This window comes from Chelonoidis abingdonii, chromosome 2 (genome assembly GCF_003597395.2).
Source record: "Chelonoidis abingdonii isolate Lonesome George chromosome 2, CheloAbing_2.0, whole genome shotgun sequence".
Classification (NCBI taxonomy): domain Eukaryota; kingdom Metazoa; phylum Chordata; order Testudines; family Testudinidae; genus Chelonoidis; species Chelonoidis abingdonii.
In genome coordinates, this window is record NC_133770.1 from 153,325,855 (window position 1) to 153,338,489 (window position 12,635).

At 51.5% G+C, this 12,635-nt stretch overlaps 1 protein-coding gene across 1 annotated transcript in view; it reads left to right on the plus strand.

Annotated features, from left to right (window-relative positions):
- Positions 1-1,533: 1,533 nt before the first annotated feature.
- The window catches only part of LOC116820746 (glycerol-3-phosphate acyltransferase 2, mitochondrial-like), a 34,221-nt gene continuing 23,119 nt past the window's right edge, over positions 1,534-12,635 (plus strand). Inside the window, 6 exon segments of the mRNA XM_075062004.1 lie at positions 1,534-1,626; positions 4,353-4,523; positions 5,444-5,557; positions 5,912-5,985; positions 8,587-8,697; positions 11,384-11,524. Coding sequence (XP_074918105.1) covers positions 1,534-1,626; positions 4,353-4,523; positions 5,444-5,557; positions 5,912-5,985; positions 8,587-8,697; positions 11,384-11,524 — 704 coding nt within the window.

The window sequence follows — 12,635 nt, forward strand, 5'->3', positions numbered from 1 at the left end:
TCCTTGTGCGGTGAGGGCTTGGCTGGTGGGTTTAGCTTCAGCGGTGTTTTTCATGCAAATGCTGGATGATGATCTCTGGACTCCTAGGAATCGATATGAAGGGATTGAATATTTTGTGATTTGCATTGCAGGTGTGCGCTGAGCCTCAGGAGAAGAAAGACGGTCCATTGGGTAGGATGCTAGCCTGGGACTTGATTTAGGTTTGAACCCCGACTCCACCATAGACTTCTTGTGTAGCCTCTCTGGATCTCCCTTTCCCTTCTGTACAATGGGGCTACCAGCCCTGCCCTGCTTCACAGAGGTGGGGAAGAATCATTATGTTAGAACGTGAGGCACTCAGCTGTTAGGTAATGGGGGCCACATACGTACCTGGGCATTGAGCAGAACCCCAGTGTGCTAAGCACGGAACTAACGTAGAGCAAAAACGTCCTTTGTATTATAGTAGCGTTAGAGATCAAAGCCCCCACGCGCCAGGTGCTGTACATTCACACAGCGAGAGACTGCCCCAGAGGCCTTAGAGTCTCGAGACAAAAGATGGGTGGGGAAACTGAGGCAGGGAGGGGGATGTGACTTGCCCAAAGTCACCGGCAGAGCTGGGATTAAAACCTGGGTCTCCTGACTCCCGGTCCAGTGCTCTGTCCACTAGGTATCCCCGCCTCTTCAAATAGATGGCTTAAACTAATGGATGAGACTAAGGAATCTCTCCAAGACTGTCTAAGTTCTTCCATGGTACCGTCTCTGTAGTATCTGAGCATCTCACATATATAAATAGGATTGCTCTGCTAACACTCCCTGTGCGTTAAGAAAGTGTTCTCCCTGTTTGTGCAGAGGGGGACCTGAGGTATAGAAAGACCCTTGGCCATATTTTCAGAGACACTGAGCACCCGCAGCTCCCCTTAACTGCAGCTGGCTCAGCATATCTGCGAATCAAGGCCTAAGGTGATTTGCCCAAGATCACGCATGTGGTCAGAGGCAGAGCTGGGAGCTCTCCCCCACCCCCGATTCCCACAAATCTACAGCCTGATTCTGCAGTCTGGTGCTGTACAGATCTCTTGGCAGGGACTGTGAATTCTTCACCTTGTTTTCATTTTAAATGTTTCGTTTCTGAGAGCAGTTATGCAGCTTTGTGCACGCACGCCTTGCTTGTCAGCTCAGTAAGGACAAAGAACATATGTTGGATCGTGGGCTGCTTTCATGGATCTTCCACAGTGTAGTGTGCATATAGCATCACAGTTGCGGTTTGCAAGGTGTTGGGACAGCTGTCCTGTTTCTGTGTGTGTTGTGGGAGAAGAAGGGAATAACAGAAGGTGGTGGTGTCTGCATGATAGAATAACATAACAAGGGGCTTTTGCTTAAACCAGTGTTTTCCAAAATGAGAGCACAAAGGAGACTTGGGGGGGTGGGGGCGGGTGTATGGACAGACCTCTCTGTTGTTCTCCAGGGTCTCAACTTTTTTTTTTTAAATTAAGTCTCTAGTTTTTACACTTGAGATGGAAATCTTCAAGGTGTGAACTGAGTGTAACTGATGCGGAGATGCCTGCTGGAATTTGCAGAGAGCCTGAAACCATTGCTCAGATGTGTGAACTGCCCCATTTGTTCCAGAAGGGGCTGACTCGGATGCCAATGGTAATGTCTAAGAAAAGAGAGAAAGGACCGCGTGAAGATTTATGCCAGTGGTTCCCTAGGGGGGATGTGAGAGGGTTGCAAGTGGGATGCGATTGGTTTCATTTCCTTGTTTGGGGCATGGGGAGTACTCAGTTTTCAGAAGTTTGGGAAATACTGGGTTAAACCCCAGGGTCAGAACCTGGGTGACCCAACAAGTTAGAATAGGGTGTGACCACCCTGTCTTTTTGTGGCTAGATGGAGGATGGTAGTCCTGAAAGTTTTGTTACAGAAGGGAAAGGGGGTGTGTGAAACCTTTTTTCTTTTGTAACAGAGCAACTGTATGTTAAAGGACAAGACCCACGGATATTTTTAAAAATCATTTTGAGTGAGTATGCCCCTGCTCCAGAGTCTGCCCTCTGAGAGTTCTGCCTTTGACTCCCAGGGGTTCCTTTGGATTTGAACCTGGGGTAACTGAAAGTGGAAGACGGGAGTCCAAGGGGTGCAAAGCTCAAGGGGTGCAAATGTGAGCAAATAGGACTTGTTTCCACACAGAGGCCAGGCAGGGGTAGAATCTGGGACCCTAAGCTTGGAACTTGCAAGGTGTGTGTGCAGGAGAGAATGTTTCAGAAAATGATCAGCCTGTGTGAACAGGGGCTTAGAATGGAAACTCTTATGCTGCATTAACTCTGGGCACTGTTGCAGAGCATTCATGCTGTGATACCACATGTTTCCCATGGCTGGCTGGCTGACAGGAGCCCCTGCTACAGTTTGAGGAAGCAGGATTCTGTCTTTTTACTGGGGAGGCAGCTTGGAATTAGCCACACAGGAATCTGGCCCGGACGCTGGGGTTAACACCCTGGGCCCCATGACCCCAAATAACCATGTTCTGTTTTAATGGTATCACAGTAGCCCATTGCTGAGATCCACTAAGACATGGCCTCCTTGTGCTAGGCACTGCCTGTTCACGGAGCGAGAAACTGTCCCCGCCCCCAAAGAGTTTGTACTCCAGATAAACAAGGCCAGGGAAGGTTTATTCACCTCCTGCCTAGCTCAGGTCTCCTGCATCCCCCTTCAGTGCCCCGGCCACAGGACCTTCCCTCCGCTCTTCAAGCCCTTTGTGGGCCTTAGAAAAAGAGGCTGTGATGCCCCATTGATGCTAGAGAAGGAGCCTCTTTGCCCTTCTGTCCAGCTCTGCTCCCTGATTGCTTTGCAAAACACCAGCAGGTGCTGTCAGCAGCCGGAACAAATGGGACTTGGAGGGAGTTCAGAGCCAAAGTGCCAATGCAATGATTAAGGGGCTAACGGGATTGACTTAAGGGTAGAGGGGGAGGGATTATCCCCTACTGGTGCCTGGCTTTGGAGGAGTGCAAACACCAAGAAGGGGTGGGTGCTTTGGGGTGTGTAACCCATAGGAGGGATGGGATGGAACTAACAAAGGGGAGTGTGGGTTAAGGTCTGTTAAGCTGTGAAGTTGTATTCCAAGTGGTAGGGTGGCGTCTCTTTAAGAGCTAGGAAAATATTCTAAAGGGGAAACTTGCTCTCCTTGTGTTTGACTCTGTATTCTAGGTATGGGGGCACTATTGTACATGCCCTGAAGAGTTTACCGTCGACATAGGCAAAGCATAAGGAGAAACTGAGGCATGGATTGGGGAAGTGACTTGGCCAGGGCCGTACAGTGAATCAGTGGCAGAGCCGGGGATAGAGCCCAGGTCTCCCCCGTCTCAGTCCATCCTCCTGCCTGCTGGGCCGTCCTCTCCTTGTCCTGCCCTTATGTTCCCAGGGGTTGGCTTTGGTTGGTGGAGCCGAGCACGAGCTGGGACACAGCGCGGGGCAGGCTCTCTGCCTCTGTGCTCTGGGTGTCGTTGGCTGGAGACGCAGTTTCCTGGTAGAGATTGGCGTCTCCATGTGAGAGCTAGGAGGGTGTGGGAAGGAAAAGTCAATTGTAATGATATTGGAGCTGAATTACAAAGAGAATAAACTCTTCTCCTCAGGGCTTTGGGCGCGTTGGCTGCTGGTTTTTTTTTTCCTCTCTGTGCAGTAGACGAACTGCAGAACAATTGATTTCTCAGCCGAGGAGTTAGCCTTTCCCCTCGAGAGGTCTCCGGTTGTGAAAGGAGTTTTCTTTTCACAGGGGACCTGTGGCCCAGCCTTGCCCATCTCCGGCTAAGACCATCTCCCAGGCAGTGAGCCGGAGAGTGCCGCGAATTCAGAGGCTTAAGCCCCTGTGAGTGGGGGGAGTGTGGAGTTGGTGTGATTGCTCATGCTTGACGGTCTACCTGCAGCGGCCCCTTAGGGCCATTGTAGGAGTCCTTTGTACAATCCCCCTCTTCACCATAAAGACCTCCACCTTCCTGGCCTTAATGCATCCTTGGCCAAGGTGTGGTTTGCCTTCTTCTGAAGCATTCGGCGTTGGCCACAGGATTTGGCCAGGCCATTTCATGGACAGCAAAATGTTCATTCCAGGCGATCTCTTCCTGTCTGAGCAGCGCCTGAGTGGCTCTATAGATTGCAGGCCCGCAGTGTCTGAGAGCAGGGCAGAGCTGTTTGTACAGATGGGAAACTGAGGCACGGATCTAAATGACTCACTCGAGGTCCCCCAGGGCCTCTGTAGCAGAGCTGGCATCCCGGAGTAGCAATCGAACTGTTGGGCTGCCCTTCCTCTCGGTGGTGCTTTGGGTGGTGAGATTTCTCCGGGTGCCTCCTTGTCTCTCACGCCAGCTGGTGCCCTCTCGTCTGTGTCTTTAAAGCTCCTGTCTGCACACTGCCCTCTGTGGACGCTGCTGCTTGTCCCACCAGGCCGCTGGTCCAAAGAGCCTGCACCCACCTGTGCTTTGATATCAGGGCAAGCCGTGGCTCTGACCCAGTGGGACTCCGCCGCCCCTATCCTGCTGGTTGAGGAGAAGTTGCTCCAGAGAAAAGTATGTGATCCCTTGGCGGGAGGGTACCCCAGTAGTGGCACCGCTCTCCCTGCCGAGGCGGAAGGGAGCTGTGACCTGGAGGAGGGGGATAAAGGACACCGAGTGTCACCCCCATGTATCCAGATGGGACTGGCACTTGGGATCTATTCAGATCAGTGGGAGTCAGAGCAGGAGCGATCCTAGGGGCTGCAAAGGCTCCAGAGCCTGCGGTGAGCATCTGTGTTATTGCAAGAGGCACCACGTGACAGTGAGTGCTGAAAGTCTTCAGTCTCACTAGCTGGATGGGTCCCCAGTACGAGGCTCATTCTATTGCACACGAGGGCTGAGATTTTGCCTAAGGGGTTTAGGATCCACGTTCCCATTAAAGTGAATGGGAATTGACTATCGAAATCCACTCAGCTTGGCAAGCCTCAGTCTTCATACCTAACAACTAGGGCAAGTGGGACCCTCTGAGACTGAAGAGGGGGCAGCACGCCTGCTTGAGCCCTGCCAGGGAATGAATTTCCCTGAGTCAGGCCATTCCCACCCAGAGGGGACAGACCAGTTGTCCCACAACGTCCTGTGGCAGGGAGCCTGGAGTGCCGCCAATGGTGCTGGCTGCTATGAACTATGGGCTACATACCCAGAAGTCTTTGTGGCTGGGTGCAGCGCCGGCATGGACAAGAAACGTGCCCGCGGCACACGGAACCCGACTGCAGCTCTGTGGTGGGGTTGCGATCTATGAGATTGGGGGTAGCCTGGTGACTCCCCCATGATCAAAGCTAGGCGGCAGTGCAGCTAGGCGGCAGCTGAAGTGATTTAGGAACTTGTCTCCTGGAAAGGCGATGGGGCTGCAAGCTTCTATTTCCCGTGATGGGGTTTCGGGTGATGGAGTGGGCAGGGGGTTGGGAGAAACATGCTTTGTTTCATCTCTTCCTCAGATGAAGACGTGGCCTTTGGGCTTTGGGGTGAAGCTGGAGATTGTCACCCCTTTTCTGGGCAAGTACCGCCCGTTCGTGGGGCGCTGCTGTCAGACCTGCACCCCGAAGAGCTGGGTAAGGAGGGGAGATTGGAAGAAGGAGGAGATCAGCCTGGTGGTGATTGGTGGCTTCTACTTTCATAAGGGTTGGTCCCTTCTGGGCAGGGCTAGGGCAGAAGCCTCCAGTCTCTAGGTCTTCCCAGCTGCCACCTTTCACCAGCACCAAAGTAGATTCTGGCATCTGGGCAGCACCTGGCACTGCTGGCAGCTGCAGGGTAAAGAGAGAAGGAACTCGCCCTCCCAATGCTGGCAGAGATGGAGGGTTCCTGGGTTATCCTTGGCAGAGGAATGAATTCCCAGGAGAGAAGGGAGGGCCCTGCTATATTCAGAGTGTGTTTCTACTAATGGCCGTGCCTCTGTCTGCTTTCAGCAATCCTCCTTCCACAAGCACCTTCCCTCCCTGGGCTTTCACAATGTTCTCCAGGTGACGGAGGAAAACACCAGGTGAGTGTGGGAAGGGGCTGGGGAAAGGGTGCGGGGTAGGAGAGGGTTGGAATGGGGCAGTTTTCCGGGCACCACTCTTCTCGTGTTATCTCCATGCTGGAGATGTGGTCTGAGGCCAGCCCCTGGCAGCCAGGACTCCTGGGTTCTATCCCCAGCCCTGCACGGATTTGCTGTTGGATCTGAGGCCAGTCTTTTCTCCCTCCGAACAAAAGCAAGAATAAAATTCATTTCTCTGCCTCACTGAAGTGATGGGAGGATTCATAAGTTAGCCTCACTCGCTAATTAGTCTAATAATTAATAGCTTTAAGGATTGTTTGTAAAGCCTTTTGAAAGCTGCAGGCCCATCAAGACTAAGTGTTATTTACAGTGGAGAGGAGAGTATTTGATTCATTCCCATCCGCCCGCCCACCCCAATTTCATGTAACAGCCGCAGCAAAAGGGGACTAGAGATTCAACCGAGTAGTTAGTTGTTACCAAAATGTGTAGATTCCCACTCTGGTGTGGAAGTTTGTATTCAGAGATCAGAGTTTTCATTCTGGTCCCTTCCCTGGGACCGGCGATGGTGAAGCACTGGAGTGGGTTACCTAGGGAGGTGGTGGAAGCTCCTTCCTTAGAGGTTTGTAAGGTCAGGCTTGACAAAGCCCTGGCTGGGATGTTTTAGTTGGTGTTGGTCCTGCTTTGAGCAGGGGGTTGGACTAGATACCTCCTGAGGTCCCTTCCAACCCTGATATTCTATAATTCTATGAAATGCTTACAAAGCATTTTGATTAGGGCTGCCCAAGCTGTTTCTAGCCCTGGCAGTTTGTGTGACGGAGGACATTAAAAACGAGGTGATTCTGCTTCCTTTCCCCTGGACGTATTCAACGTATGCATGTCCAGATCCTCAGCTGATGTCAGTCATTGGCTTCAGTGGAGGTTGCTGGAGCTCCCCAGATTTACACTGGTGGAGGGTTTGTCCCCTGATGTTTAACTCTCTCAATGCTGATTTTGGAGCCTGAAGCAACTCCTGTCAATTTCTGTGAGATGCATGGCCATTTAGCGCTCTTGCAGGTGGGGTCACTGTGCTTCCTGCTGCTTGAAACCTCACAGTTCCAGCTTTTGAAAGGGTTTAAATAATTCATCTTGCCTCATAGCATTTCATGAGTTACAGATGATAAAACCAGGGGGGCGACGGGAACGCAAGATAGTAACCAGACGTGTGATGTTTAGTGTCTGATATCTCATCAACAGCCATGGGCAGGTGAGAAATGGAACCTCTGTGTCACTAGGATTCCAGTATTTCTAATGGGGTTCAGTCTTCATTTCTTGCCCTGGTGGCTTGCAAAACGTTGGGTGTTCATGAAGTCCTTTCATCTCTTAGCATTCCCTGGTACTGATTGAGGACTGAACACCTGATTGGAGACCTGACGCATTCAGCGATCTTGCCTCAGTCTCGAGTGATATTAACAGGACACTGGCATGGGTCTTGGTACAGTGAAGTGCAAAGTTTATATCAGGAACGTTTGCCCTTTATGAGATGTGAAGTGAGAGCGGAGAAATGCCTTTTCTCTCCCGACTAATGCAGGAACATCCTGGATATTCTCCTTTCCTAGAAGGAAGCTCTGAGACCTGTGGTTTCATGGTCGAGAGAGAGATCCCTAAATCAATATGGTTTTTAGCATGGGAGCGCCACTTCTATACATACGTGCACTTGGTTTTTCTCTAGCTCTTTTCCTCCTTAGATCTCAAAGCACTTTACCAAGTACCATTAGCCCCATTTTACAGATTGGGAAATTGAGGCGCAGCGGTCACGGTGCCCATAAATGACCAGCAACCTTGGGGCCAGCTCAATTTTTGGGGCCCCCACCTTGAGGCTTGTGAAAGGGGCCTGGTTTTGAGAGGACAGGTGTTTGGCCCTATGTGACAGTCGAGCCCAGAAATGAGGAATCCACAGTCACAAGTCAGTTTTGAAAATCTTGGCCAGAGAGCTGAGCTGACTTCAGCAGGCTAGTGGCAGAGCAGAGACTAGAACCAAGGTCTTTGGTTCTCAGTCCAGTGCACTATCTGCTCGACCATGCTGCAGTAAAAGTTATCTCAGCTATCATTTGGCTGGAGGTCTGGCAAGTACCAATGCATTAAGGATGAAATACTGAGACTAGACTCTCTCCAACACCCGCCGACCTACGTCAGTTGTTCCTGGAAGGGAGGACGTTGCGAAGGAGGGATGGGATCGTTAAAAAAATGAAACACTTGAATGAGGGGACATGTCCAGGGATTGATCCTACACCATTAAAGAAAAGCTCCGAAGGGGAGGCGGTGTTTCCTAGTGGGTAGAACAGTGGTCTTGGATGCAGGAAACCTGGCTTTGTTCCCAGCTTTGCCACTGGCCTGCTGTGTGATCTTGGGCAAGTCATGTCACATTTCGGTGCCTCAGTTTCTCCATGGGGATAATGATCCTGATCTCCGTTGAGATCTACATTTGAAAAGTGCTATATACAAGTGCTTACAAGTATTAGTATACTTGTATCCTTGGAAGGATGTACCTGGATTATGGAATGCATGTAATGTGTCACATGTCCATGGTTTCTGTTATTACCTAGCGGAGTGTCTCTCTCTCTCTAGGTACAGGGGGTGGCTGGTAAGAAGACTCTGTTACTTCCTTGCGATCATCGAGTGGAAAGTTGATTCTGACACCCCGCGAGATCTCCAGGAGAGAATCTTCTGCAGCAAAAGGTATCGTTCCTCATGTGAGAGCAACCTGAGGTTATTTACCCTATGGGCTGGCTCTGGAGTTTGCTCTTCTCTCCCCTCCCTTCTCCGCTGTTCCTCATGCTATTCCAGCCCTGTGTTGTTTGGATTCTGCTTCCGGGTCTGTGTTGTTCTGGCTGTAGCAGGGGCCAGTTGGTTTAGGCACCCAAGCCAGGTGACCTAGATTCTAGTCCTGGCTCTGTCCTTGGATTGGGCAAGTCACTTCCCTTTGCCTCAGTTTCCCCATCTCAGAAATGGGGAGTCATAGCTCGAAGGGATCAGATACTGCTGTGACGAGCACAGCATAAGCGCCTGAGTGCAGTAGCGGGGCTACGAGCAGGGAACGAGAGAGGCATCGTTTCGCATGTCTCACTCTGCTGTTATACACCCAGCCCGCAGTCTTGGGCTAGTCTCTGTACCCTATAGCTGTGCTGGGATGACTCCCATGTGGGCACCCTTATTCGGAATACTGTGGGCTTGTTTCCGTTCAGCTTATATCACTTTGGGCACGTACGATTTTTCAGTTTTGAGCCCTCCGCTAACCTGAAATAAGCCTGTTCTGAACGGGCGTGCCAATCATGGGGAGTTATGCTGGTGTAACTATACCAACGTAGCTTATAAAGCCAGAAGGGACCGTTGTGATCATCTCGTTTGATCTCCTGTTTAATACAGGCCAGAGGACTTTTCTCAATTAATTCCTCTTTCAGTGCAACCGTGTCTCTTAGAAAAATAGGTATTCAGTAGAAAATCGCCAGTGACAGAGAATCCGCTACAACACTTGATAAGTTGTTCCAGTCGTTAATAACTCTCGCTGTTCAAAACGTACACCTCCTTTCTAGTCTGAACTTGTGTATGTTCACCTCCCGACCCCCGGCTCCTGTTATCTCTGTCTGTTAGGTTGAAGAGTCCTTTATCAAAGGAATGCTGGTAAATTGTCTACACAAAATGCTTGTGTAGACAAGCCCTTGCCCTGTGCCTCTCTTCCCACATGTACAAGAGACAATTAATGGACCAGAGTCTCTCCTGGTATAACATTAGTGGATCTGTGCTGTTTTATGCCTGATGAATTTCTGGCCCACCATTTGTAATGTGTGTTATGAGCCTCTGATGACAGGCACTGTAACAGGGGCAAAGAAAGATTGTGCTATCTCTGAGGAATGTTTTCACAAAGGGCCCTCTGTCTATACTGATGTCCTACTCTCATATGCATTTATTTAGCACCTCTCTGGCATTCTCCCCTCCCCCCTCCCTGCATTTACTCTGATAAATTATGAGCTGCGAGTTTGTCTTTCATGTCAGCCTGAGAGGTTAGATGACTAAAGCAACGGTGCAGAAGTTGAGCTGGTGGGAGCGGTGCGCTGGGAAAGGCACAGAGGCATGTGATAAATTGAGTTTTTTCAGTGTCATCTAGAATAGAATTTATCAGTGATGATATCACAGCAGCACCTAATGGGCCTGACTGAGATCCGGGCCCCATTATGCTAGGAGCTGTACAGACACAGAACAGGAAGATGGTCCCTGCCCCAAATTGCCGACAATCTAAGTATAAGACAAGAGATAACAGGTGGAGACAGACCGTCAGGGGAATACAAGGAAACAGAGACATTAGTGCTCAGTCTGATGGGGCCATGGTGTGATCATTGTCATGCCATGGGGTTTGAGTGCCTTTCACAGGGATGGTGCTACATCCCCAGCCAGTAGCTGTATCCCTTCCCCTCGCAGGGTGATGGATGGGGACGGGGAGCTCAAGATAGAAACAACTGTGAAGAAGGAAAATGATACCCAGTGCTTAATAGCAGCAGAATTCTTGGGCACCTGCCAGGTGTGGTTAACTCCCTGCTCCAATCTGGCCGCTTAAGAGATGACACTGGGCCCAAGCCTGCTGGATTCAGTGGGGTCCCCACTGACTTCTAGGAGCTTTGGATCAGGCCTTTCCGGATGGATGCTCCTTTCACAGATGGGTCAGGAAGGAAACGAACCAGCACCAGCGTAGAGACAATTGGCTGAAAGCATTGATTCAGCCAGGCTGATCCTGAATCCTGTGCTGTGTCTGGTCTGCAATATGTCCCCTTCGGGCCTGACGCAGAGCCTGTGGGACGACACCCTTGGGCTTTACCTGACCTTTGGCCGGCAGCGAACTGCAGTCTGTTGTCTGGGGAAAGGCAGACAGGCCTGGGGGAGTAGCCCGGTGTGAGCAGAAACCTTGGGGGATGTTTGGGGAGGCAGAATATAACTGACTGGGGCTGGAATTTGGCCAGGACATTGGAGTTAGCAGCCCTGCTCTTCGAGAGCTTATTCATTGGGCCTCAGATTTCTCATCTGACAACAATACAGTGCCCCCCTAAATCTGTCCCTGCCTGGACTCGAACCCATATCTCATCGGTGCCCTTTGCTCTGCCCACCAGAGACGCTGCAGCTTTCCTAGGCTTCCCACCCCGGCCTTGCTCAGGCTGCATGAGATCGCAGTGTCTCTCCGGCGTGCAGCGTAACGTGTCCACGATCTCCACTGGGGTCTCTCCTTGCCACCCCCAATAACCATTAATAGGGTGTTGGTGGCTGGCTGTTCTTAGGCTCTGGTTGCTGGGGTGCATTAGGCGCCATGGATAGCATATTAAATCCTGCGGCTTTGCTTGGTGTTCTTGTTTTTCACCTGCTCTCCCGTTCTCCCCAGGGTGCAGGATGTCATATCTCTGGAGGCCCCCCAGGCAAGAGAGGCTGGCTCCGTTCTCAGCAAATCCCGGGCACAATGGAGGAGCGAAGTGCTGAGCATCCTGGGCCAGATTCAGTCTCCTCTCTCCCTTTTCATACTGAGGTATGTCCCCCCTCTCTGCGGAGAGGGCCGGCCAAGGGCTACAGGGGGGTCTGGCACCCATTCTGCTGTGTATATGGAGCAGCAGCAGAATTTTCTGAGGGGGCTGGTAATAGAGACCAGGTTCTCGTCCCAGCTCTGCCATGTACTTGCTGTGTGTAACCTTGGGCAAGCAAGACTCTTGTGCCTCAGTTTTCCTGTCTTCAGGATGGAAAGAGTGACACAACCCTTCCTCAGCAAAGCACTCTGAGATCTAGGTCTGCAAAGCAGCAGAGGGGTGATTAGAGCGATGGGTCTGGCCCCGTTCCTCTGCACGAAAGTAACCCACCCGGCAGAAAGCAAAGAGTGTGTGTGAGTGCATTCTGTGCCCGCCTGCCCTGTGGCTTGCTCTCTGAGGTGCCGTGCAGTGACGCAATGGGTGCATGGGCGGTGGTGGTGATGGCAAGTCAGATCCCTGCTAAAAGCCTGTATGTGTGTGTTTGTATTTTAAGTTTTTTGCAAAGTCGGGGATGTTTTTCCTGTGTTTCAAATTTAGCTGGTGGTTGGCTGCGGCTGGGGCCCTGGGCTGGCAAAGTGGAATCCCTGGTGAAGAGGGTTTGGGATCGAGTGGTGGTTCAGAGATATGTTCTGGTCAGAAAACAACACACAGCTGTGCTTGATGGTCCCAGGAGAGTCCAGGACTGGAGTAGCAGGGGGCTGCGAGTCGCAACTGAGCGGTACCGATGGAGTTAGTGGGGAAGGGGAGCCCAGGGCTGGGGTGCCAGAGGGCTGCAGGTTGGGATTGAGGGGGACCGATAGGAGCTAATGGGGAAGGGAGCCCAGGGCTGGGATCACAGGGAGCTAGTGGGGGAGGCTGCTGGTCCTGTGTTAAATTGGACAGTCCCCTGCTTGAAAGCTTTGTCCCCTATGCAGGACTGGGAGGAGACCGGATGCGGTTTTGACAAGCAACCAACAGGAGGTGCCGTTTATAAGAGCATGCTAATCTTCCCCCTCCAGCGTGATCTCAAGTGCATGGTACACATGAGGTCATGCCAGCGGGTTTGGGGTGATGCCATGCTTGGCAGTACTGGCACGTCTGGTGTTCTGGCAACGTGTCCATGGCCACCTTAGTTGC